Consider the following 27,527-nt stretch of genomic DNA (forward strand, 5'->3'; position numbering starts at 1 on the left):
TTCATTGTGCAGTTTTATTGGTATCCGTTAATGTATGTAAACACTAATAGAACTGTAACAGTCGCGAGAATCATGGTCGACACGTGGCGATCTTTTTCTGAAGGCATCAAACGCTCCTTCTTCAGGCGACGCTGGCGAGGCCAACCTGGTTTCCGGATCTGTCAAAGACGACATAGTATTCCCTGATGAAGACGTCACCCAGGATCCAGAGATCAACAGGGGTTTGCTGGAGGTTGATGTTACAGTAGTTCTAAAAGAAGACAGGAAGAGGACATTAGGCCAATTCTTGTGGATTAACCTTGGACACACAATCTATTTGATGATGTACCACAGTGCTGATGTCTCCTAGCGCTCACTGAAAGTTCACTTAGTTCTTCCTGGCTCTCTGTCTGGGTGGCTGACCTAATCAAAGTCATTTCTAGGGGCAAATCACAGCTATGCTATTATTTTACTTCATAAAATATTGTGAGTTTCTCCCCTCCCTGGCATTGTGACCAGAGTGTGCTGTCCTTGGTTGTGCTCACTTTGCTTCTACAGAGGACCTCATGCTCAGCCGCCTCTTAGCATCTTCACACCTAGATAACTACAGTGTCTGTTGGCTTTACAATTCATGCAACATTTAAACTGCATAGCTAGGATCCCCCGGGCCTTAGTGTGAGCGAGGAAAATGGTCTCGTTGACTGCCGTTGAGGTAGCAAAACACCCCAATTCTCCGGGTTCAATGGGCCTCTCCATCTCTTTGCCACTGCACTTGCTGCACCAATGATAGCTATACCCCTGACTTCATACTTAGCATGCAGTTCAGACTCTGTGTGGGACGCAGGCACACATCATCATAATCATCATTCTGTACACGTGGTAACACAGAGAGGCGGAAGGCAACCACAAACTATCAATCAGGCGTTGCCCCTCAGTTCCCCCCTGGTGACGCGGCAACACGTTGTACACGTTTAATGCAGAGGGAATGTGGGTCCCGCGCCATCTCTGATGATAAACTTTGGGTGAGCTTTCTGAATGTGTTCTTGGGCTCACAGGGGCCATATCTATGGCCAAGGTTTGCAGTGCTGTGCAGCAAGTGACCTTCTGTGCTGTTGGACAAGGTTAAGGGCAGGAATGCATAATATTTAATTCAATATGGCACATTCCTGCCTTTTCCCATGAGCAGACACCCTTTTGGCTACCTCGGACAATGCAGGCACTCTTACACCATGGTGCACGGATACCTGCATCGTAAGGACTGTTTCTGTGCAGCAAATAGCATCCTCTTGCACACAACAATCCCCAGAGGCTTTTCCCTCGTTATGCAGACTACAGAATGAGGAAGAAATGAGGTCAAATAAAGATAGTTCTCCTCTTTACGCCTCACCTGGGGAGGCGTAGGTTTTTGGCGCATTTCCAGGTCAACCATTTCTGTTAAATGTGGGAATGCATCAAAACACCCATGGAAACGCCTCCCCTGGAGCAGGGATTTGCGAGTTGCAATACTCTAGATTTAACCATTCAGTAACCAATTACCAATTGCGTGGCTTCTTAAATCCCATTTTAAGTTGTACACGTTTTTGGTGGAAGAGCGACGCAATGGGGCCTATAAATAGCTCTTTCTGCCTGGCCTCAGATGTTTCCTACTCCTGGAACAGTATTGCAGTGCACAGTGTCTCGCCTTACACCACTTGCAACTTTCCAAAGGCCTACCTATACTCCATGGGTCCAGCTGGAACAGACAGGTTCGATGTCCTCTACTGGTCTACCTTGACCCACTCTCTCTCTCTCCACTGACGTTCATATTACCATTTAGGTGCACCGCCTTTGGACTTTGTACCCTGGATGTATGTAAATGACCAATCAATCTCCCGCAGGGGTGCTGCTATCATGATTGACTATATATAGGGGTCATCAGTACTCTGTAATTCTAATTGTGTAAGTGACCACAACCGTTAGCAGTAGAATTAAAGATAGGCGCCAACTTAGCCGATGAGGCAACCCAAAATAGGAACGTGGCAGCCGTTAGAGATATACAGGGTGAAATTAAATGGTCAGGAGTAGATCCCACTGAGTTTTTTACTGCACTAATCAGACAGGCTTTTAACTGACTTTCTGATATGCTTAGATGATGTATCTAGTACCCCAAATATCTGTTCGTCTTTTGATACGACTGGTGTCGCAACAAAAAATTAGTTGACCATAACAAAAAGGAGCAGTAAAAATATAGGATTGTGGGGGTGCCACCAATCATCTAAGCAAGCACATAATAAGTTAAAAGAAGGCCGTTATTTAGATGTGTGAGAGAGAAGCAATACAATATTGTAGATTGAGATATAAACAGCATCTAAAAGCAAGAAAACTTGAAGTTAAGAACAACACTTGAGAGAATTTAGTAAGAGCTAGTGAGGCCAATGAAAACATTCTTTGAAAAAAAATCATCAATTCTCCATTCTTTGGGGCAACTGCAGCACCTTATATTGCCTCTCTAGGGTGAAACATTATAACTCCATGTTGTGCCCACTCAAGGATAGAAGTGAGAGTTTAGTGAACCCTAATATAGACACAATAATGTGCACTGACCCAGATCCTCTTGAATTTGCACACATTGTTTTTGCCCTAAATAGTCGCTATTTGGTGAAGGTACCGGGCCCAGACGATGCACCAATGGATATGTAAAAGAACGACATTGAGTGCCAGTTTTAACCAATGATCGCAATTAGTAATTGTGATGGCTTTTAAAAAAGGTAGCAAAGCAGACCCAAGATGCTACAGACCAATGCCCCTGTTGGATTCCTCTGTGAAAATACTGGGGAGGATATTAAATGAGAAAATAGAGTTGTGGGCAGGATAAATTCTGATCCTTTGCCATACACAATTTAGATTTACAAAATGGCTGGGCACGGTGGAGCAGTGCCACAACCTAAATTTACGGATTGCCAAATATACTAGGGCTATGAAAGGTTGAATCGACCCGAGCAGTGCATTTGACTGTGTAAATTGCACAAAATTGTGGCAAATGATGACATCACTAGAAACCTCAGAATCAACTGCAATTCTCCTAAGTCAAATATATCATGAGTCAAGTGCTGTGGGGCTGATGGAGAGTACTGCTCTTTTCAGGGTCAGGAGAGGTGTTTTAAGGTCCAGGTCTTTTAAGGTCCAGCATTCAAGACCTCTTGTATATACTTTAGTATATACTTATTATATACTTATAGGTGTATGTACTTTGTGGTCTCTGAAGATCAGCCCTAGGACTTGTCTGCTTCCGCTTAGGGACTTTTTTTCTGTTCAACTGGTTCTATTTAACTGTCTTGATAGAAAACGGCCAGCAGATGTCAGTAAAATACCAGAATTGCTTTCTGCTCAGAGACTTTCTTTTTTTTCTTTTTCTGGCAACTGCCTCTATTTAACTTTCTTGATAGAAAACGACCAGCAGAGGTCAGTAAAATACCAGAATCACTTTAGCATTCTCTAGATTCCATTCCATAGAAATTGTCTCCCACGAGCACCAGTGGACAATATTTATTTCAAATCTTGTATTTTCAGTGATATGACCACCGAAGGCCCTGATTTTATATTAAAAACACAGCTTTACTCTTACCATTTCCCACAGAAAGGCAATATTCCTCTCCATGTGTTCCCATACCTGGCGTGTAACGCAGTTTGGTGCTCACTTTCTCTCTATGTTAAAGAACAGTAGATGTTTCGGCACCCAGGCTAATGTGCTGCATAGCTAAATAAATATAAGGTCCCAAAGGCGAGATCGATTGCATTGCAAATGCTTGTTTATTCATGGTATATATCAATGGACTTGAAACATTCTCAGTGGCTGCTTGCTTTGATACATCATGGATAGCTGTACGCTTCATTCCTGTCCTACTGTATACAGACGATGCAGTGCTAATGGCCAGAATGGCTAATGGCCGACAGGACTTGTTAGATTGATATATTCTTTTTATAGGTCACTAGATATGTAGGCTAATTTAAGTAAGTCTTATATAACAAGGAGAGATAACTTTATTTCTCCTTGTTTTTCCCTCTTTCCATGTGTCCTGCACATTCTGCAGCACACATCGAAAGAGGGAAAAGACTTTCAGGACTATTTTTCTGCAGGAAGGTGCCCCTTCATGAGCATAAACAACCCTGCATGCAACCCAGGCAGCCTTGCAGCATGGTGCAGGGTGACAGGCACAATCGCTTGAGGAACAGCAAGGTGACAGTCACTCTTGTTTCAGGAATAACAAAGTGGCAGCCACTCATTTTCGAGGACTAACAAGGTGACAGTCATTCAGGTCTGAGTATAGCAAGCTGTCATGCCTAGATACTTCTCTCACCTGGTTGATGTAGGCGCTGGCTGGCACTGGGTAACCAACCCCGTTGATATTGAAGACGATATCAGGCAGGGAGCTGATGGAGTTGCAGTTTACCACATACTAAGAAACAAAAGAAATGAGAAAGAAAGAGTTAGGATCATGAGGCAGGAAGGGGGGGCACTCCACAGTCACCCCAGGTGAAGAATAGGACTGGTGTACTGAAAACAGAAGGGAATGTAAGTATAGGTGAAAAAAGCTGTCTCCATCAGGATAGTCAATGATCCCTGGGACAGGGCAGGTGGATGTTCATCACTTCATACATTCAAAGGTAGACTTAGCATTGCTAAATTCAAATAGTAGTAGTAGAGTGTCACAGCAGGATCAAGGCAGGAGGAGAGGTGGACAATAAAAAATGTGAAATAACTGTAATCAGAGTGTGTTTTCAATTTGCTTCTGCAGAGAAACACTTTTTGCAGGTAACCCAGAGCACAGGTGGACGTCAAGCAGCTCTTTGGATCAGTGCTATGTGTGGTTCTCCTACATCAGCAGAAGTTGGACCAATGAGAACCACAAGACTAACAGGTGCACAGTAAAGAACATAAAATGCCCACAAACCTTGAAGTGATGGGCTGGGTTGTCCATTCACCTTCTTCCCCCCCTCGTTTTCTATCCATAGTAGGTGGAAGCAAATTAGCATACTTTTGCATATTTGTGCCACAATCTGCTTCCGCAAATCAAGTTGTAAAAGCAAATGAACAAATGTACTCAGCCCTAGTCATGACAATCCATATTCTCTTACTAAAGAACATTTTGCAAGTTTTGAAATGCTAGAACTCCGTAAGACTGTTGAGTGCCATACAATATCAGAACCCAAGAAAAATATTCATGCAACAAAATCAACACCACGCACCACTAGTGAGCTTACCATCACAGAACCAGAAAACATTGGGACATACATCCCACAGAAACCAAAAATCTACACACAATTGAACTCAGCGCTCTACTCAAGAAACCCACAGCGGACCCCACCGAACTCAAGAATTACCGCCCCATCTCGCTCCTCCTGTTTCTAGCCAAAGTCATTGAGAAGACCGTCAACAAGCAGATGGCCGCCTTCCTCGAGACGAATGGATCCCTCGACCCCTCACAGTCCGGCTTCCGAGCCAATCACAGCACCGAGACCGCCCTCATCGCCGCCACCGATGACATTCGAGCCCTGATGGACAACGGAGAAACAGCGGCCCTCATCCTCCTAGACCTCTCCGCGGCATTCAACACTGTCTGCCACCGCACCCTATAACAGCGCCTCAGCAACGTCGGAATCCAGGACAAGGCGCTGGAATGGATCATCTCCTTCCTCAACGGAAGAACACAGAGAGTCCGTCTACCACCGTACAAGTCAGAGGCCACCGAAGTCACTTGCGGCGTCCCTCAAGGATCCTCACTGAGCCCCACCCTCTTCAACATCTACATGAGCCCCCTCGCGGCCATCGCACGCCAACACAACCTCAACATAATCTCCTACGCCGACGACACCCAGCTGATCCTCTCCCTGACCAACGACCCCGCCGCCGCCAGAGCCAACCTGCACGAAGGGATGAAAGAGGTAGCCGAGTGGATGACGACCAGCCGCCTGAAACTGAACTCGGACAAGACGGAGGTCCTCATCCTGGGCTCCTCACCCTCCGCCTGGGACGACTCCTGGTGGCCTCCCGCCCTGGGCACCGCACCCAAACCGACAGACCATGCACGCAACCTGGGCTTCATCCTAGACTCCTCCCTCTCCATGACCAGGCAAGTCAACAACGTCTCCTCGGCGTGCTTCAACATCCTACGCATGCTACGGAAGATCTTCTGGTGGATCCCCACCGAGACCAGGAAGACCGTCACCCAGGCCCTCGTCACCAGCAGACTGGACTACGGCAACCCCCTCTACGCCGGTACCACCGCCAAGCTCCAGAAGAGACTCCAGCGGATCCAGAACGCCTCAGCCAGACCCATCCTCGACATCCCACGAACCAGCCACATCTCCGGACATCTGAGAGACCTGCACTGGCTCCCCGTCAACAAAAGAATCACCTTCCGCCTCCTCACCCACGCACACAAAGCCCTACACGACCAAGGCCCGAGCTACCTCAACAGCCGAATCAACTTCTACGCTCCCAAACGGCACCTCCGATCAGCCAACCACGCCCTCGCCGCCGTCCCCCGCATCCGAAGAGCGACTACAGGAGGAAGGTCCTTCTCCTACCTGGCCGCCAAGACCTGGAACTCCCTCCCGACCGACCTGCGCCTGACCCAAGACCACCTCTCCTTCAGGAAGAAGCTGAAGACCTGGCTGTTCGAGCAGTAGCGGCACCCCCCCACCCCCAGCGCCTTGAGACCCTACGGGTATGTAGTGCGCTCTATAAATGTCATTGATTGATTGATTGAATTGTGAAGGTTGGTGGTAGATCACTGGTTCATTCCACTCACTGGAATCTCTTGGATGAAATCCTATAAGTAGTATTGTGCTTTTATCTAGGAACCAGAATCAATATTACCATTTTATGCCCTTGTACGGCTATAATCAATAATATCCATATAATGGCATAAGAATCAGATCCATATTTCAGTAATTCGCCCTTGCAGTCCAAGGCAAGGCAAAAGCTACTTCCTTAGATTCCTAGAAAGCACAACGAGTTCTTTCAACACACCAAGCCTCCAGCAACCTGGGAAATCCCCATGTGCTTTGTTTTGATTTGTAATAGAACTCCTGCGAGCACTGTAAGAACGGCCAGTTCTTAGTGACATCTTTATTGACGTCTTATGTCCAAACCTTACGTCAAACTCTGCACCTTTCAGGTATAAATATACCAACGTTGCCTTAAGCAAACACACAGTGGTGGTTTTGGAGCAGAGCAGCTATCGACTTGCCGAGAGCCCAGCAGACGCGAAAAGCCCACGGACGCTGCCCCTGCTCTTTGATGCGCTGAGAAAATCCAGCTCCGGTGTTTCCAGCCTACCCTTGCGGGTGACTGGGATATCGAGTCCTGAGAGAGAGATACCAGACCTCCTACATTCTATTCCCAAGGTACGGTGCTGACTAAACCCTTAGAGAGAATTCTTGAGTCAGATTCTTGGCAAAACCAACTTAACTTTAACTGCTACTTACTTACTCCTTCCCACGTATTAGGCTTAGGTCAGGTACACCGGGGTAGGCGTATTTTAGAAGCACCAGATGAGCACGTTAGCCAATGTATAAATGTATGTATATATTTTATCCATTTTAAAGTGTCTTATGGCTAAGAAACCATATCAATGCTTTTACAGTATTATTTCATAATACTCCTTTTACTGTAGGTACTTTACTTTATATTAAGTATTGCAATTGTGGCAATTCATTTCTCTTGCATGAGAAAGAATACTGCTCAATAAATAATATCTTTTATTGAAAACGCCCGTCTCTCCATTCACTGCACTCTGGTGAAACTAAGAATGCACATCTGACTGAGTGAAATAGCTGTCTATTGTTTCACACGACTCTAGAGATTTACTCTTATTCTGAGGAAGCAAAGTTGTCATGTTATATGGTCGTCGAAACTGAATCCCTTCTTGTCTGAGCTAGGGAAGCTGATCACTTCCTATTCAGTCAAGAAAGTTTCCAGTGAGCTCTGAGCTAGCTGGCGCAAAGCTAAATAAAGTCCAACATAGTCAGTAGAGACCTAGATGACCTCAGTCCTACGTCTACACTGCTGTTTATGTTATTCCAATGCGCAGAGCCTATAGGGAAAATAGGAACTACACTACAGTAGAAGTAAGGCATCCAAGGAAAGAAGAGTGCTTGGAAGTCAAGAATTCTGGAGCACCTATAAAAACCTCGACAAGCGGTCAATCAATCCACAAAAAACTGTAGAGACATTACATGTTGAAGACAAGACTTCACAGTATAACTAGGGGTATAGACGGAGAGTCTTGTGATAAGGGCTGGCAGCCAAACAAACTAACCCCCATGGAGGCCCCATTTTCTTGGGCATCTCATAGGTAGGTTATCAACAGCAGCACAACAACAAGTTGCTATTGGAATCGGTGGATGTTGAGTCATATAATAACCTTTTAACAACACTTACCTCTCCATTAGAATCCTGGTAAGCTCCAATAGCGCCCTGGATGTTGGCAATACCAGTCGACGATCCAGCAATCAAAGACGTTCCAGTGTCGACGATGGCTTGGCAGCCTCCACTGCAGGCAATAACATTTCCATTGATGGTGACGCTGAAAGAGGAGGCAAAAGAGAAAATGTTAGCCCATACACATCATATCAGGTTATAACACAAATGTAAATGTGGTGGGTTCACTATTAATTTCCGAGTATCATCATGTGAGTTATATATGTGATTCTTGATGTTATTGGAAAGAGTTACCACTCGAAGGTACAGGTCCTTGGTCAATCATGAGATTAGGACGCCCCAGTCTTTGTCTAATGACAGTGGTGAGCGAACCGCCCGAACTACTTGGCGAGACTGAATTGTTACACTTCGCTGCAGTCCTCTCCCCCCATTTCACCCTGGGAGGTACTCTGCTTTACCGCCCCCCTAGCTATGCGGGTTGTTTTGCTGGTAATATTGAGGAGGTCATCGTCCCCCGCGCCCTTAAATTCTCTCGATATCTTCTTCTGGGGGACTTTAATATTCATATGGACGCGGTGGATTTACCGGAAACGATCGGCTTGGCAGAAGTCTTTTCGGTGGCGCATCTTACACAATGGGTGAACTTCCCCACCCATGCGGCTGGCCATTGGTTAGACCTGGTCTGTTCTAACTTTGAGATCACTATGTTACCCCCTAGGCGGGTTATTTGGTCGGACCATGCCTTAATTCTGTTCACCTGGCCCATAAATTCAAAAGGGCCGAAGGAATTTTCTGCCTCTCAAGCTCATGCCCAGCGAATACATTTGTCTACCTTTTCGGACTCTCTTATGTCTAATCGGCCGACCCTGCCATTAAATCTTGATTCTGCGGTGGAATCATTCAACACCTGGGTTGAACAAAGTGCCGTTCTACATACTAATAAGAGTGGTAGCAGGCGGACGAGGTCGTCTCCCTCCAAACCCTGGTTCACCCATGCTCTTAGAGAACTTAAATTAGGGTGCAAAAAAACTAGAGCGAGTCTGGCGCCTTGAGTTCTGCCCTGAACTTAAGAGCAAGCTGCGGAGGGCGCAGAAGGCATATTATGCTGAAATCAAGGCTGCTAAAAGTAGCTACTTTTCAGGAAGGATTGAGAAGGCAGATAACAATGGCAGAGAAGTCTTTGCCATTGTTCAGAGCTTCCTCTCTCCATGTGCTGCCTCCCCAGCTCTCCCGGCTTCCGACCTGTGGTGTGAGGAACTGTCATGTTTCTTTGATAATAAGATCAAAAAAATTCAAGAGGAGCTCTTAAACTCCGGTGGCCCCCTTCTGCTTTCACCACCTATCATTGATATGGATGTGAAGCAACATGTTAGCCAATTTTCCACCTTTGAACCAGCTCAGCAAGCTGATGTGCTGGCCATTTTGGAGTCGCTTAAATCTGGTTCACCCTCTGACCCGTGCCCTGCTAGGGTTTTGGGGGGAGCGGCTAGCGTGGTGTATCAGGAGGTTACCCAGGTTGTTAACATGTCTCTGGCTTCTGCCTCAGTTCCTCTCTGTTGGAAACAGGCGAAGCTTCTTCCTCTGTTGAAGAAGCCCGGCCTGGACCCCCTGGCTACCTCCAGCTATCGTCCGATATCATTGCTCCTGGCACTAGCGAAAGTGACTGAAAAAGTCGTTTTTAGGCAACTGAATAGTTTCATTGAGTCTTCTCAGGCCCTGCACCCGGCTCAATCGGGGTTCAGGGCTGCTTTTAGCATTGAAACGGCTCTGGTGGAAGTTTCAGAGGCCATTAGGGAGTGTCTCGACGGAGGCGGCAGAGCGGTCCTGGTTTTGCTGGACTTATCTGCCGCCTTCGACACGGTACCCCATGCCCAGTTGCTGACTAGGCTGGCGGAGGTGGGGTTGTCGGGTGCGGTTCTGGCCTGGCTGTCTTCGTTTCTGTCTGAGCGGTCGCAGCAAGTTTGGATGCCCCCATTTGCCTCATCACCCAAGAAGCTCACCACCGGGGTACCACAGGGCTCGACGCTAAGCCCACTGCTGTTCAACGTTTATATGACCCCGTTGATCTATCTGGCTGAGCAGTGGGGAGCCAAAATAATGTCATACGCTGATGACACACAGCTGTTGTTCACCTGGCCTAAGGACTGCTTAGACGCTCAGGCTGTCTGTTCTTGTTTGACCCATGTCTTTCGATGGCTTGTCTCAGCCCAGCTCAAATGCAACGAGGACAAGTCAGAGCTACTATTTTATGGCAATTTTCCGGCCAATTTTAGGGAGCTTATTTGGCCGACTGATTTTGCATGTCCTAGCTATCACGGAGGCCCGGCCAAAAACCTGGGGGTCTGGTTTGGACAGGATCTTAAGTTTGAAGCTCATCTAAAAAAACTTACTGCGACCTGTTTTGCGACCCTCAAGTCACTCAAGAGATTTCTTCCACTTCTTCACAGGGAGGCGAAGGAGACTGCTTTGCGTGCTTTGATCCTGTCAAGGCTCGATTATGCCAATGCTCTCTACAGTGGTCTCCCTAAATACCTCATTAAGCGATTGCAGATCATTCAGAACGCGGCCGTGCGACTTCTGTTCCTTCTTCCACGAAGAACTAGTGCACGTGCCCATCTTCGAGAGCCCCACTGGCTCCCAGTGGCACACCGCATTATGTTCAAATCACTGGTTCTGGCCTTTCGGGCCGTGCATCAGCAAGGCCCACAATACTTGCACAAAAGGTTTACCTTGTACACTCCTCATCGTGCTCTTCGATCGGCCAATCTCCGTCTGATGTCTATGCCTAAAGTCAGATATGCGAGATTGGGTGGTCAGTCAATTTCTGTCCAAACAGCACGGGCCTGGAATGCCTTGCCGCTTTTTTTGAGATCATCAACTACATTAGCAGGATTTAAGAAAGGGCTAAAAACCCATCTTTTTAACCTCAGTATTTAGTTTTTCTGTTTCTTTCTGTCTTTAGGATTGGGTCAGCTTAGTGCTTACATATCGCGCCAGGATACTTTGTAGTAGCAGAGCGCGTAATAAAATGTTTTATAACATAACATAACATAACATAATGCATTTTGTAGAACCTTCACCAGAGTCTAGATATTGGCAGCTGGAAGAACCAAAGTTTGTATCTTTAAAAATGTGTTCCTTGCTGAAGTCCTCATGCTGTTCAGTTTGCCACGGCAGCCTCACGTCATTGAAGCTACAGTTGCAGCCTCAGATGTCTAAACCCGCTCAGGTATTACACTTCTTACAAGTCTGAAGAGGCAGCCTCAGGTGTCGGCATCCACTGGTGTCTTCCTCTCCTCTTCAGCCTCCACTGGTAGCCTCATATCTCTGCTAGCCTCAGTTTCTTTATTTTATTTCTATGTCCTTCCTTTCACTCTTTTTTCCAGCCCTCCTTCTCTCTCTCTCTCTTTAATCATCATTTCTCCAACTGGACCGCCTTTACTATTGGTCGCTTCACACCCGTGACCTCTGTCATGGTTTTGTCTCACTCTCTTTTTTAGGACCCTTTGTCTGCAGAGCTGCAGACTGAACAGGATTATACATATTTACAAATGCCAAAACCACCCCTGCTTCAGCTGTGGCAGTGGGGGTTCACCATGCCTCATTGTGTTTTAAAAGCATCTTGTAGCAGAGCTGACTGGTCAGGAAAGATGAGCGTCTTCTAATGACCTGGTGAACAGATGTTTGATGTATGTTACTTTCTGAGACAGTGAATTGACCTGAAAAGATTTTTTGTAATGTTTGAATAACTTGATAGGTAAAAGGACAGAAATCAAATGCTGAATCAAATCTACACTGGAACCTACCCTGCAGACAGTTTTCTAAGTTAAAATATCCCCTCATTGGGGTACTTTTCAGAGGGTGGATTCACATATCAGAGGTGGAATCACACATCAAAGAATGGAATATCAGACATCAGAGGGTAGAAACACACATCACAGACTGGGGGGTGACATCACACATCAGAGAGTGGTGGATTCACACATCAGAGGGTAGATTCACACATCAGAGGGTGGTGAATTCACACATCAGAGAACATCAGATAAACACATAAAAGAATGGAATATCACACATCAGAGGTGGAATCACACATCAGAGGCTGAGAGTGGCATCACAAATCAGAGGGTGGTGGATTCACACATCAGAGGCTGGGGGTGACATCACACATCAGAGGGTGGTGGATTCACACATCAGAGGGTAGATTCACACATCAGAGGGTGGTGGATTCAAACATCAGAGGGAGGTGGATTCACACATCAGAGGGTGGAATCACACATAAAAGAATGGAATATCACACATCAGAGGTGGAATCACACATCAGAGGCTGAGAGTGACATCACAAATCAGAGGATGGTGGATTCACACAGCAGAGGGTGGTGGATTCACAAATCAGAGGGTGGTGGATTCACACATCAGAGGGTAGATTCACACATCAGAGTTTGGCATCACACATCAGTGCATCACTAGGAATATTGCAATTTGAGCATTGATAAAGTCACTGCATCTAGCAGTACAAGGGTCACACCTTTGCTGCTCTGACACATCTCTCTGTGAGTGACAGGTTCACAGTAACCTTTACCTGTCCACGGTGATCTGCCAGTATCCTTCAGAAGAAAGCGGGATCCAGTTCATGGCTCCAGAGTAGTACTGAGTCTCATATCCACCAAAAATCACCACACTCCCGCTGGCTCCGTTCCTGTGGAGACGAAAACAAAAGGGATCTCAGCCATTGGCTGCGGAGGGCGCTGATGAAAATGGCTGCTGTGGGACGGCGACTCAACCATGGAACCTTCCTAAGATATACAGGGCCACGTTTGTACAAATGTACTAAACACCTCTTTGTTTTATTTATTGGTTACTGAATCGCTAAATCGGTTTGGAATAGCACTACAAATTGCAATTTGAAAGGGGCATGTTTAGGGCGTCCCTTCTAAATTCAGATCCGCAGTGCTATGTATCAATAGTTTGTGACTGCGATTTCACTCACAAACAATTGCTAGGCTATCAACTCCTCGAAGGAGGTGGTAACCCATTTGCAAAGAGGAAGGGCAGATCCCTTCCCTTTTGTGAATGACAAAAAAAGTTTGTTCATGACTGGGCAATAGCCCAGACGACTACTTCCATCTCAAAAATAAACTTTTCAAAAAATTACTTTTTTCTAAATAAATACCCTCTGTCTTTAACGAAAATGAGCTGCATTAAAAAAGTACTTTAAATGCGATCACAGATATGATGGTTTGATGAACCCAGCAGGCCACCATCTAAGTAATGCGTTTATCCAATCAGACTGATTTGCAATGTGTGAGCTACCTCATGAATATTAATGAAACAGATAGATTTGCGACCTACTCTGAAGGGTTATTTTGCAAATCTATGTATTACAATATGGTGTTTTGATAAATCTGAGTTCATTCGCTAAAGTTCGTTGCGCAATTTGCGATTGCTTTTTTGCCAATTAAATACTAGTACATCTGGCTCATCATCTGTTAAGTATTTCTTTATTTTTTAACTTATTTGCTGATTCGAACATTCTGTGCCAGTGCAGAATGTTCTGATAAGCGGGCGGGGCCGCGTCGGCTGACGGTCGACCAAATCTCTACCGGGGTAGTGCTCGCGACGGCCGTTGGCCGACATCCGCAGCGAACGGGTTAATTAAGACTAGTTGATAGGTAATTCTATCTGACTTACTCCCCTAATCAGGCGCCATGATCTGTGACTTACGCGCTAAGGTAGACGGAAAAGAGGTCCTGTGCCAGCAGACCCTGGCTCCACATGTTGTCAAAGACGGGGGTGGCGGAATCAGATGCAATGCTTGGGTAGGCCACTCCCAGGATCCCATCGAACGGCATTGAGGAGAAGAAGTCGGCTTCAGTGTAGGCCAAACCAAAGACCTGGTTAGTGACCGTGAGGCCTCCAACCTAGGGGTACACAGAGGTCGGCATTTAGCACCGCTGATCAACAATACATGTGTGTTACATCAGAAGATGGCACCAGAAAGGACTCGTGGGACCTCAGATTCTCCTACCTGAACAGTGTCGTATCCAAGGACTCCCGTCATGCTTCCGGTGCCATATCCGATGGACAGGCTCGTGCTGGTAGACTGAAAGGTGGAGGAGCTGGAGGGGTTAAACTCGTTGTGATTGGCTGTGGACATAAAATATTACCATAAAATCCTCTGTAAGGTCAGGACTTTCTGGCTTCCTTGCTGTTTTAGTGCCAGCTCTGAGCCATGTAATGTCAGGAGATTCTGTTGTTCGGGAATTTTGTATGGTATCAACTTACACCATAGTATGTACAATGTGGAACAGGCTTTCAGTTTAGTGCTCAGTTGTGGCTTTTCAAGGAATCATTTGGCTGACTTTACTATATAATTCTGAAAGGGTCTTTATTTCTCCTCCAATCAAAACATTCCTTAAATGGAAGGGCTTAAACTGATGTCATGTTGATAGCAAGGCCGATCAATAGATGTCCATAATATAATATCACAATATTTACCCTGATGTTTACTTTAAAGTACACAATTAAAGCTGTCATCTAATAATCAGAGCCTTGAAGCAAAGGGAGGTCACAGCAATGAAAGAGCTACTGCTGATAGCTTCTGGTGAAAGATCAGATGCAGGAGAAGGCTGCCTTCTTATACATGGCGCAAGGATCGAGGAGAAAAGAAACGTCAACCTTGTCACCCAACCAGAGATGGCTCAACACACACACAGACCTAAGAACCAGGAAGGGGAAAAGCCCCAGCCTCCAAGAGGACCAATTCCAATTGTCATATTGTGATAATTCACATTTGCTTAATATTCAGCTATTTATGGTTTAATTTTGCCATATTGAAAAGACATGGTCTAGGGTAATGGACACTATTAGTAATTGTCTATAAATACCACAAAATACACATGTCTATTAGATGTACATGTGAGTGGCTGTAGGGTTGGTGCCAGGAATACCCATAAAGAAGTAGAAAGCTGTGATTCACGTGTGCTTCGCAAGAAAACACATTACAAGCCGCTGACGAGAGGTGGCCAACTTCTCTACACAACACATCTAGCTTGATTATGGTGGACCAGCACCAGGGTGGACCTAGGAGACACATCTAAGAGAAAGGCAAAGTATTGGTGAGGAAGGATGAAAGGCAGAAGCTTAAAACGGAGTCATCACAACTTTCAGCACTCGCAAAATGCTTCACAGAAAGGCCAACCACAACAAATAGTACTCAGGCATTTACCAAAGACTTTTCACTTCTTAGTCTCTTAAAGCACGAGTCTTGCAATACTTTGAGCAAACTTTTGTGACAATGGCATACATTTAAACTAAATTACACTCATTGAGACAATGTTCTCTCCAGGTGTCTCCCTCAATTAAAAATGATGCAAAGTTGTGTAGTGTTATATTTCAAGAATTGTTTGAAATTTGCGTTAATTGAAATTGACGAATTTTGCAAATTTGGCGTACATAATTAACATTTTACTCAGGTCACACTTTAGACTAGAAACTTCAATACATTTTTCCAACAATTTAAATATATATATATATGTAGAATTAAAAAAAACTAAAAAATAGCACTATTACATGTATCTAATGAAATAACATCTTACAAAGACAATACACAAAGAAAACACACGTCCTTGCTCCCCTGACTAAGAGCTTTCTTTCACAACCCACTAAGAAACTGCAGGATGAGAGAGGTCTGGAATATTATACAGAGGTCCCAAATAGTTATTATAATACATGATTTAACAACAATGCAATAATATCCCAATCTCAAATATACATTGTCAGGATGAGGAACTAGAGGAGCAGGAAATCCATTAGACTCCTCAACATCTGAAACAAGTTGCAGTTGCTGTGACTGTTATTAAATCAAGTTGTTCATATCAAACTGTTAATCTGCATACTTTGCTTCTAAGCCTCTCAAAGGTGTCAGTACTTTTGTTACAAGCTGTGCATGATTCACTTCACATTCTGCCATAAGAAACTGACCTCAGCAGGGTAGATTTATTTTAGTTTCTCATTTAGGTGTTGTACCGGAGATAAGACATTTAGGGCCTTTCATTTGATTTTTTCCCGATTATAATTACAACCGAGTTTCAATTTGGCACCTCGGTACATTTACTACTGTAAAATATTGTGTTTTCTTATGCAGTCAGTAGTGAATTTTCTCAATGAGGAAAAGTGTGGAAAATCTACACTTTGCAAATTCCGCAATACTTATGTGTGATTGACATGTCATGAATGAAAACAAGATAGTTGCTGGATGCAGAAATTATAAATTGTCTCTACATTTTTGATGATGCTATGAGCAGTAAATATGTAGTGAACAAGCTGCATCTCTGACATGACAGGTGATGGACATAATTTTCAGCAAGATTTCCCTTGAACAAATACTTTATGTAATAGTAGCTGTGGGTGGACCAGTGTGGGGCAATATTGTGCTTGAATGAGGGCAAAGCTTTACTGAGGCACCCTTATTCTTGGGCTTTTGGTGATGAGATTATGGGACGAATTTACAAATATTTGTCGCGGCTCTGTGTTACACCAAATTTGGCAATGCCGCGCCCTGACATTTTTACAACCCAGTGATGCGCTGTATTCACAAGAATACGATGCACCTCTGTGTTGCTTAAAAAGCTGCCCAGCGCCTGCGCACGCATCCTGCCGCCATGTTGCAAGTGTGCCTGTGCTGCAGGGGCGATTGTTATTGTGCAGGAAGGGACACCTTCCTGCACATAAACAATCAATAATTTCAATTTGCTCTTTCTATGCAGCATGCAACTCACAAAGAAAGAGTAGAAAATGAGGAGAAATTAATAATTTCTCCATGTATCAACATTCTAAGACCAGGTATTCCCCGGTATTAGTTTGTGGCCCTGCCTTGGCATTTTAAATCTGGGGCAACATCAAAAAGCAATGGGTGCTGAGGTGGAATGCCCACTGAAAAACCCAGTGCACGCCCCTTTGCCGCAGAGGACTGCGGCGGAAAGGGGCATTTTCACAAGGTGACGTTAAGCCATGCTACGTGGCTTAGCGCAACCTTGTAAACGTGGGGAATGCTGCGATGCCACCGGAGCATCATAAAAAGTGGCACTCTGGTGGCATTAAGGGCATGTAAATAATGCTCTATGTGTGGAAGAATGTAAACTGATAACTGTATTCAGTGGCACGGTCAAGACTGTCTATAGGTGGACACAGTTGAAGGGCAGATTGAAAACTCGACTGAGAAGGCAGATCTAAATACGACGGCAGATTGGTGATCTGGGGGTAGAATGCATTGGGCTTTCTTGAACCGAACTGTATTAGAACGGAGTGGATAACCCTGGAATGGATTGTGTATGTTCAGCATAGACTAGCATGTGAGCAATTGGAATAGATTGGATTGAATTGATCTGATTTGGACTGGTTTGAACTGGATTGGACCGGACTGCACTAGAGGGGATCGGATTGGATTGAATTGGAGTGGATTGGATTGGATTGGATTGGAGTGGTTTGGATATGATCAGATTGGTTTGGTTCAGTTTGGATTGGATTGGATAAGATTGGACTGAATTGGATAAGAATGCTTGGATTGGATCCGATTGGTTTGGACCAGAAGGATCAGATTGGACTCAATTTGGATACAGCGTTTTAACCCATTTAAGAATCCATTGAATCCAGAGGTAAATACCTGCTTAATGATGATGTATATTCTGAGGGTTATACAAACACTAATGGAGAGCATGAAAATATGAACAATGGTGAAGAGCTAAAAAAAGAGTGTTAGAGATCTTTGCATGATCTGCATGTCCTGGGTATCCATTCAGGTTTCTCCATATGTCTTATCCATTCACAGATACTTACAGCAGGCGGAGCTGGTGCAGGACGTAGACGGGACCCAGAGATTGGATGAACCACTGTCAAAGATCACGTTGAAGCTCTGAGGAGGCGTCCCAATGGAGATGGTTCCGTAATAGGTTGTCTGCCAGAAAACACAAAACACTTTTGAAATCCAGTTTCCAAGGATGTTAATTTAAACTATTCTGGGTAATCTTGTGATGTGTCTACAGGTCAACATTTCAATTACAGATAATTAACTCTGCAATATTTTAGTTGATAACTATTCCTGAAATTATATATATTAAATGTCTGCATACAAAGCACCAGCTGCTGCATGATGAGAATGCATGGAATGTAAACGTAAATTGAGATCTGTGATGGGGAAGTATGTGGGATAAAGATTGCACCAAAGCCGTGAGAGGTCTGAACACAGCGTTATTAGAGCCCAGGATGGTTCACGGTGCAGTGATGAAGCCACAGCAAGCGGAGAGAAGGCAGCATCTCCTTTGAGGTACAGGGTGTGCTTTGTGAACGAGGTGATGGAAACTAATTAGATGGGGCGGGTTTAGTAGAATCTGGGGCTCAGAGAGGGAACATAAGCAGAACTCAGAGCCTGCCAATGTTCATCGACAGAAGGTTACTGATGGGTCTGAGATCTAGAAGGAACTATGCGGTATAGGGAGATCTTCTTCAATATGCAGGAACCTTCAGCACAAAATGAGGACCAACAGAAAAAACCATGAGTGTCAAACTATGTCAATTTCAGCATGGAAGATCATTGCCGGCTCCCAGAATAGCCTGTGAATGCACGCCCCTCATTTTAAATGTTCTAAAAGCTACATGGTCAATGTATTCAATAGTTGGTCAAAAACTGAAAACAGAATTTAGAGTAGTTTCAGAATATATCTTTTTGTGGATACAAGCTAATCCTAAAATAGAGTTAACTGGTGGTATTTATTCACCATGCAGTAAGATGGCAGAGACAATATAACCACTGAATTCTCCTCTGGATCAGCATATCTTTTAGAAATTGAATGGTGTTCCTCTACCACCAAACTCTAATTGAGACCCTGAGTTTCCCTGAGAGAGGCTAAAGTTTACATACCACTGGCTTTAATCAATACCTGAGTTACCTACAGTTTCCTGCAACAACAGATTCTCTCAGCTGTGAGTGTGGTCCGCGTGTGCGACTATAGACACTTACGTCCATGTAGTTGGTCATTGGTTCTGTTGCAACTTCAGCAAAGATTGGCGCATACTTGCTGGCCAGGTTCAGCTTGTGAGTCTTCAGGAAGTCCTTGAGCCGGCCCTGCTCTCTCAGGTGATCCCTGAGGGTCTTCCCTTTCCACAGAGGTACCCTAGAGAGGAGGGGACAAGAGGAAGCGTGATGCACAGAGCAGCTCATTCTCTTGTATCGCAAGCAATGGTCATTATTGCTCTAAATGAAAGCACTCCAGGCAGATCACTCGCATCCAGTCCCTTCCTGCTAGTATTGCTCACGCGGATCACACCATCTAGAAGGTAGTGTTCGAGTTAGCCGTCTATGGCAAAAATAATAATAATAATTATTATTATTATAATAATCATAAGTATGATCACTATAATAATAATACAAATAATATTTATAATAATAATAATAATAATAATTATTATTATTATAATAATCATAAGAATTATCACTATAATAATAATACACCTCATAATAATAATATTTATGATAATAATATTAATACAACAATAATAATAGCAACAACAATGATAATAATAATAATATTAGTAATAATGATGTTAATAATAATGATGATAATAGTAATGATAATAATAATAATATAGCAAAGGCCTTATCTGCTCCCCCAGCGGATGCCCCGACCCAAGCAGAGCAAAAAGAATACCTACTAGGGTGACCAACTGTCATGGGTGCAAATTCAGGACAGTGAGTGTAAAAATTCAGGACAAAGGGTCAAAATTCAGGACAAAAATTCAGGACAGGGGGTTAAAATTGAGGACAAAAATTCAGGACAAAAGGTAGGTTTTACAGACACATCAAAGGAGGTCGCACATAGTATATAAGTAATCCCATTTATATCCTAACATATTCATACATTTGCAAACCTATCCATTGTGTATCCTTCCAGCCATCATTTCACTCATCCATCCCTCCATCCACACTTTCACTCATCCATTCACCCACCTTTTCACCCTATCCATCCGTACACTAATCCGTCCACTCTTCCATCCAGCCATTTATCCTTTCACCCATCCAGCTATCCTTTCATTTACTCACCCAGTCACTCATCCTTCCACCAATTCACCTTTTCAGCCATCCACCCATCCTCCCTTTCTCTCTCCATTGACCCTTTCACTTAGCCATCCTTCCTTCCATTCATCCACCCATCCTTCTACTCATCCACTCATGAATCCATCCATTGACCCTATCACTCATCCATCCTTTCACTCATCCATCCACCCATTCACTCACCGATCATCCACCCTTTCACTCATCTATCCATCCTTTCGCTAATTATCCATCGATTGACCATTTCAATCATCCATTCAGCAATCCATCCAGCCATCCTTTCACTTACTCACTCGCCCACGTGTTCATATTAATTATGAGCTGAGCCTTTGTCTGCAGAGTTCCAGACAGAAGAGGCCCATCAAGAATGTCACCCTCCCTGTAGTTCCAAAAGCAAGGGGTGGGGTGGGGAAGTGTTCACTATGCCCCTGCACATAGGCAATCTGAAAAAGTGAAAGTCATGAGTCATGCATGATGCACAGTGCCATGCATGCCATGAGGTGACTGTGACATGGTGTTGTTTCTAGGGCTTTAAGTGGTATGAAAAAAGGGAGAGGGTCGCTCAAAAGGGGGTGTTCGATGTAATTAAGAGCTTGGCTTAAAAAACCTAAGCTAAAAATCTGTGTTTAGCGTAGTGTGCCGCCAGACTGGTATTTTGCCTCTTCTGTCATTGTATCCAGATAAATAACAAGTATTGTTACACCTACAACAAGCCAGAACTATTGGCTTTGTCAATGGCTGTTAGATGCATAAAATAAAAATGCTGCTTTGTTAAAAATAATATTTAAACTGGACTTTTGTAAAATGATGAGACTGAAAGAAATCTAGCACGGGCCCCTTCTTTTCAACGTGTTTCACAGCTTCTTTGAATGAACTGGATTCTGGAGCTGCCTGTGCATGTTTGCAAATTCCTATCATCTAACAAAATGCGCTGCCCTGAACCGAGGCAGGAGGAGGCCCACCATGCAGTACACCTCAGACGGCCCATTGTCATTCTGTATGTGGCCATCATCAGCCCATACAGAATGACAATGGGGGGGGCCGCTCTTGTGCTCCGAGGTGGAGTGCAAGGCGCCCCATCAGGAGCTGAGGCCTCTCAAAGGGAATAGCTCTGTTCCCTGCAAGGCCAAAATTACGGACAAAAGGCGTCCGTAAAAAGGATCCTCAAGGACAACGGACGTGAGGTCCAATTTACGGACGGTCCGTGAAAATTACGGACGGTTGGTCACCCTAATACCTACCCTCCTATTCGCAGACGACACGCTTCTCGTCTCAAAGACCCCAAAGGGCTTGCAGAACCTATTAGGCCACTTCAAGCTCTTCTTTGATGGGTGGGGCTTGAAATGAATACAGCAAAAGCCAAGCTCATGCTCCTAAATCCTCCTAAATCTTTTAAGGGTGATCTGTTTCTAAATGACGTCCCACTGGAGAGAGCCAGCTCCTTCGGCTACCTGGGAGTAAAACTTTCTGAGGATATCTCCTGGAACCACAAATGTTCCCAGGTAACCGGGGTCCTGCGTAAAGAACGCCGCCTCTCCCACACTAAGTCGGTTGCTCCGGCATTAAAATTGTATAGTTGAAAGGCCGTGAGCAGTGCCTTTATGGTGCTGAGCTTTGGGGGATGGTAAAAGCCAACAATATGGTTTCCCTGGAGAATAGGGGGCATATCATCAAGGGGGTTTATCTCCGCTTTTTTGGCTTTAAAAGCCAAGAAAGCGGAGATAAAATGATCTCCCTATTACCAAGCTGTCGCTAACACCAGTTAGCGACAGCTAATAGGAGATAGCGACCATCTTGGGCCCCGCTTTGCATGTCAGTGATATTTATCACTAATGACATGCAAAGTGGGCGTGCCAAGATGTTAGCGACTGGAAACAGTCCCTAACATCGCTATCTCCTATTACCAACTTTTGGAGATATTCGCGCTAAGCGCGAATATCTCCAAAAGCTAACACCTGCCCTGAGCAGTTCTTTGCCATGTTATCCAATGGGAGGTGGATAACATGGCTAAGAGCATTAGCTCGGTAATGCATGAATATCGCTGACTTTTCAGCGATATTCATGCATTGCGGCCGTTTTTTATCGCATTTGCGATAAACCTTGCTAATAGCAAGGTTTATCTGCGATAAAAATCGCCGATGTGCGGCGATAATTTTTGTCTCTAAACAAGTTAGAGACAAAAATTATCGCTAGTTGTTGGTAATATGCCCCGAGGTTTCTCTCCCACAGAGCACTCCCACTCGCCCATTGTTTCTAGATGTGACCCAGTGAAGCTCCGCCCCTATTGTTCTGGTATCGGCTGGTATCCACCCCGGAACTATCTGTGTACGCTGCCGCTTTCCAAGAGATTTGTGCCCTGGATTCCATGCATAAAAGTGGTTGGACAAAACACGTCGAAAGCCTCCTGTCACACATAGGTCTAGTGGGACATGATATCGGTTCTCCACCACCCCTCACTAAAAGTCAGATTAAAATCCTCTATTGGGAAGGGGTTGAGCACTCTTCCGTATTAGCCGGCAATCGAGGGAGACTGACTGAGGAATTTAACTATATTAAGTGCAACTGCACCCTTGAAAGTTACCTCGATATTATTAAAGTGCCGGCGGATAGAAAATTATATATTCAGTTCAGATTTGGCAGCCTGCCTATTAATTCATTTACAAATTCATGGTTGTCTAACAAAGCATTACCAAAGGGCTGTCCCTGCTGTCCCTCTCCACAAGAATCTATTGCTCACTTCCTTTTTGCATGCGAAGCATACACTAAACCCAGGAGTAGATATCTCTCTCCTGTTTGTAGAGATCTGGGCACTCAAGAGCACAGAGGGGCTCTGCGTATACTAAAATATGACGCAAGAGCTCAATTTATGTGTGCTCTTGCAAAATACCTGGGAATTGCATGGGCAATCAGACGAAGGGCATTGAATCCATCCCGGCCTAACCCTATGATCAGCATTCGTGTTTAAATCCTTATTGAAGTATTGCTGCCATATTTGACAGTAAATCTGGAAGAGCAAGCAATATAATTGAGCATTCTTTCAAGTTTTTTTTGTAAAATTATTTTTACAATATTTTTTATGTTTTATTGTATAGACAAATGACTGATCCATCTCCTTGATATATCCATCATTGCCATGAATCCATGTTGGAAATGCTGACTTATTATAACAACTAATGTAACATAGAGCACTTAAAACATCTCCACCAGAACTTGGCTCATGTAGGAACTGTATCTGCCAGTTTGTCTATATTGTAGCATCGGGATGGTTTGTACCTATGAGGATAATGAGATCTATATCCCTCCCGTAGTTTAATTTCATCTCTATTTTTATCCTTGCAAGTTTTTACATTTAATGCCACTGTTTAAAATTGTACCACTTTTATTATTGAAGTGCATCTTTTGATGCATATTGACATATACGTAATTCATCCACTGAATCTGTGTCTTTTATGGTAATCTTTACCGAAATAAAGATTTTGATGATAATAATAATGATGATAATAATAATAATACTACTACTAATAGTAGAAGTAAAAATGATAATTAAGAACATGTTAGTAATAATAATATTAATAATGACAGCAACAATAATAACAATAATAATAATAAATATTATTATTATATTGATCATAGTAATAATATTAATACTAATAATACTGTTGATAATAATAATAATAATAATAATAATAATAATAATAATAATAATAATAATATAAATAATAATACTGATGATTGTAATAATTCTAATATTATTATTATTACTTATAATAATAATAATAATAATAATAATAATAAGACTGGTGATGATAATTATTCAGATTTCAATATTAATAATCCTGATGATGATAATAATTATAGTTATAATAATGGCGGTAAGGTGTCCCCGACATACATTTCTAGGACGTTGCAACCCACAAAGGAGTTCCCTCACCAGAGAGAGGAACAAGGCGTGAGGCCGGGTTCCATTAGAGGGTCATGGCGCTCTGAGGCGACTGCAGTATCCTCTTAACATACATGAGAGGGTGTGTCATACATGGACATGCATCCCCCTCCCACAGACGCCTTACGACCTTTTGATACACTCTTTCACATGAAAGATATTGTGGGCCTCATTTATGAGCCCTTGCGTCACTTTTACGCTGCCGGTGCGTCACTTTTTGTGACGCGCCAGTGGCCTAAAAAATGCTCCTTGTTGCGTCATATTTACAAAGTGACGCATCTCCCTCACAGCAGGCGTAAGACTGACACAGGCCCTTTCGCATGGGGCTTGCCTCATGTGGAAGGACGCATTGCTGGAGTTGCGTCACTTTTGTGACACACTCCAGCAATGCGTCACTTTTGCGTTTACAGATACGTCAGAAATACTGACGTATCTGTAACTCCTTGCGACATGATGCGCCATACATTAAATATGACGCATCAGGAATGTCGCAAGGAGTGCGCACTGAGAAGTGACGCATCGCTGCTTTCACGCAGCGATGCGTCACTTCTCATAAAGGAGGCCCTGCATGCTTCTGCACATGAAACAAAAAAGCAGAATCTATCTGGCAACAATAAACACACCAAAATGCAATGACTAGTTTGTTGAAAAAAATATTAGAATCAGCTGAATGTGAGTCAGATTAAAAGATGTTGTTTCTCAGAATGACTGGGAACATGTACAGAGAGTTTGGCTATTAATATATCGATTACTGTTCAGTCATGGACGTCATTTAAAGGTCATAGCTGAGACCCCTGGTTGGCCAATTAAATCCTCACACAGCCTATCCAGCCCGGGCTTTGGGAGGACACAAGCAGAGCCTGGTGCCCCAGTGAGCACTGGTAACGCCTGTGAGCTTCCCTTGGGATGTCCCACTTTCAACAGTGCACCACTCTGTAAAATGCACCCCAGAATGAAAGACAGGAAAAAATACACCTTTTTTAAACCTTTCTGCCTAGCGTCACTATTGTGAAGGAAAAACAAGCATTATTAACACCTTAAGTGCTGCGCCCGTCCAGTGGCCGACGGCACCACTACCTCGGGAGTGCTGCAGTCGGCCATTGGACGTTCCAACTGCACCTGCGCAATGGAACGTTCAGCGCTGGAGCTGGACGTTCCATAGCTGTTAAGGTGTTAAAGACAATAGGTCTGCACTTGGCAAGCAATATTACATTATAAAAACAAACCCATTGCTCCTTTCTAGTAAGCAAGTGCACTTAGAACTGGTATAGAACACTTGTTTTGTTTTTTTATACAAATCAAAGGAAAATATGGTTCCTTTTGGAACCAGGAAAGGGTACTACTGGCTCAGATTAATGGTAACCTCAAGCTATTGGGCCATATTAATCAACACTTTGCACCAGAGCAAAGTCACCCCAAGTAACACAAACCGTCACAAAGTGTCTATATGGGCTTTACTTGCCAGAAAGATGCCTAAAAGTATACACAATAGCACTTTGCACTTGGTATTACTTTGCGTCAAGGTGGCTCCCACCCATGGTTTTTCTCGCAAAGCCCTTTCTACTGCGATTTGCACCAAAAGCCTCCCCCCTGCAGAGTACATAGAGGGGCGCCCCACGCTCTGGACCCAGTCAGGAGCGCTCAGCTGTCGCCGTGTGCAACGCAGGAGGAGGCCCCCTGGACCTCCATGCCCACTGCCCTGAGGAGCTGCGGGGACTATTGTTAAACCACTGAAGAGGATGTTGTAATGTAGATCATCCAAGATGGAGGACAGATCCATCGGCATCTCCTATGGTGGCCACTCACATCCTGGTAGCGCTGTTTGCATTATTGCCACTTCTCAGCAGGGCATCTACACGGTTCATGGAGCCGTGTCCACACATTATAGCAGGACTTTTATATGTTTACTGAGACCATGTAAGCCATGGGTACTCACAAACATTTTCACAGGGGACAAAATGTTTGGTCTGTGATGTGACTGAGGGTCGTACTGGTGGGTGTAGGAGAAGCAAAGCATATACAGCCAGGGGCATCACCTCTTGGAGCACCAGTCTCATAAAGTGCAACCAGGGTCTGCACCTCTTGATGTACCTGCTGCACCTCTTGATGCACCAGTCTCATAAAGTGCAACAAGGGACTGCATCTCTTGATGCACCAGTCTCATAAAGTGCAGTGCGGGTCTGCATCTCTTGATGAACCAGTCTCATAAAGTGCAGCGTGGGTCTACACCTCTTGATGTACCAGCTGCACCTCTTGATGCACCAGTCTCATAAAGTGCAGTGCGGGTCTGCATCTCTTGATGAACCAGTCTCATAAAGTGCAGCGTGGGTCTACACCTCTTGATGTACCAGCTGCACCTCTTGATGCATCAGTCTCATAAAGTGCAACAAGGGTCTGCATCTCTTGATGCACCAGTCTCATAAAGTGCAGACCGGGTCCACATCTCTTGATGCACTAGTCTCATAAAGTGCAGCTAGGGTCTACATCTCTTGATGCACTAGTCTCATAAAGTGCAGCTAGGGTCTACATCTCTTGATGCACCAGGCTCATAAGAGCAGATACTGTAAGGGTTGTAATCTAGACTTACTTGACCAGGCACTCAGAGAGCACCACCAGACCCAGGAGCAGCAGCCACCTCATGGTTCTCGCTTCTGTCCAAAGTAGCAGGAATAATCTAAGACTGTGGACTCTTGCTCTGAAGAACCATTTCCACAGGGCCACTTATATACTGCACCGAGTGCCCCTCAGACAACCTTCGAGGTGTGCGTGTGAGCTTTCTCCTAATCACAGCACTTTCCACAACACATAATTTTGTAGGTTATCCAAGGTGAGCGCCAAAGATAAGATATAAATAATAAACAATATATGTTTCCAATCATGGCCACTTTTATCTTTCTCTGCATTCATTTAAATATCTACAGAATGATAGTGAGACAAATGATGGTTTGTGAATGGAAATACATTGTGTGCCAGTACAAAGACGCACACAGAGAGTCACCCTGTGCAAAGACTCTGATACACACAAACACTGGGCTTTCCAATCTCTCTCCTTTAATTAGGAACACATTGGGAGACTA

General features: G+C 44.2%; 1 protein-coding gene across 1 annotated transcript; it reads right to left on the reverse strand.

Moving 5' to 3' along the window:
- On the reverse strand, positions 1-27,176 carry LOC147662669 (pepsin A-like). The gene is made up of 9 exons (XM_086950989.1): positions 27,038-27,176; positions 19,419-19,572; positions 18,239-18,356; positions 14,430-14,548; positions 14,126-14,322; positions 12,984-13,100; positions 8,405-8,549; positions 4,317-4,415; positions 1-250 (listed from the first exon to the last, which is right to left on the reverse strand). Exons 1-9 carry the CDS (start codon positions 27,088-27,090, stop codon positions 122-124), a joined length of 1,131 nt encoding a protein of 376 aa, XP_086807115.1. The 5' UTR covers positions 27,091-27,176; the 3' UTR covers positions 1-121.
- Positions 27,177-27,527: the final 351 nt, after the last annotated feature.

Source organism: Lissotriton vulgaris, unplaced genomic scaffold, assembly GCF_964263255.1.
Source record: "Lissotriton vulgaris unplaced genomic scaffold, aLisVul1.2 SCAFFOLD_275, whole genome shotgun sequence".
NCBI lineage: Eukaryota > Metazoa > Chordata > Amphibia > Caudata > Salamandridae > Lissotriton > Lissotriton vulgaris.

Bases quoted from the DNA above. Each gene is read 5' to 3' on its own strand.
- LOC147662669 (XM_086950989.1), bottom strand. From the start codon at position 27,090: ATGAGGTGGCTGCTGCTCCTGGGTCTGGTGGTGCTCTCTGAGTGCCTG. The intron at 14,549-18,238 runs GTAAGTATCTGT...TTATGTCCACAG, and splicing joins CTGCACCAGCTCCGCCTGCT to CCAATCACAACGAGTTTAAC. The intron at 13,101-14,125 runs GTAAGTCACAGA...TCGTCTCCACAG, and splicing joins TTTTCCGTCTACCTTAGCGC to GAACGGAGCCAGCGGGAGTG.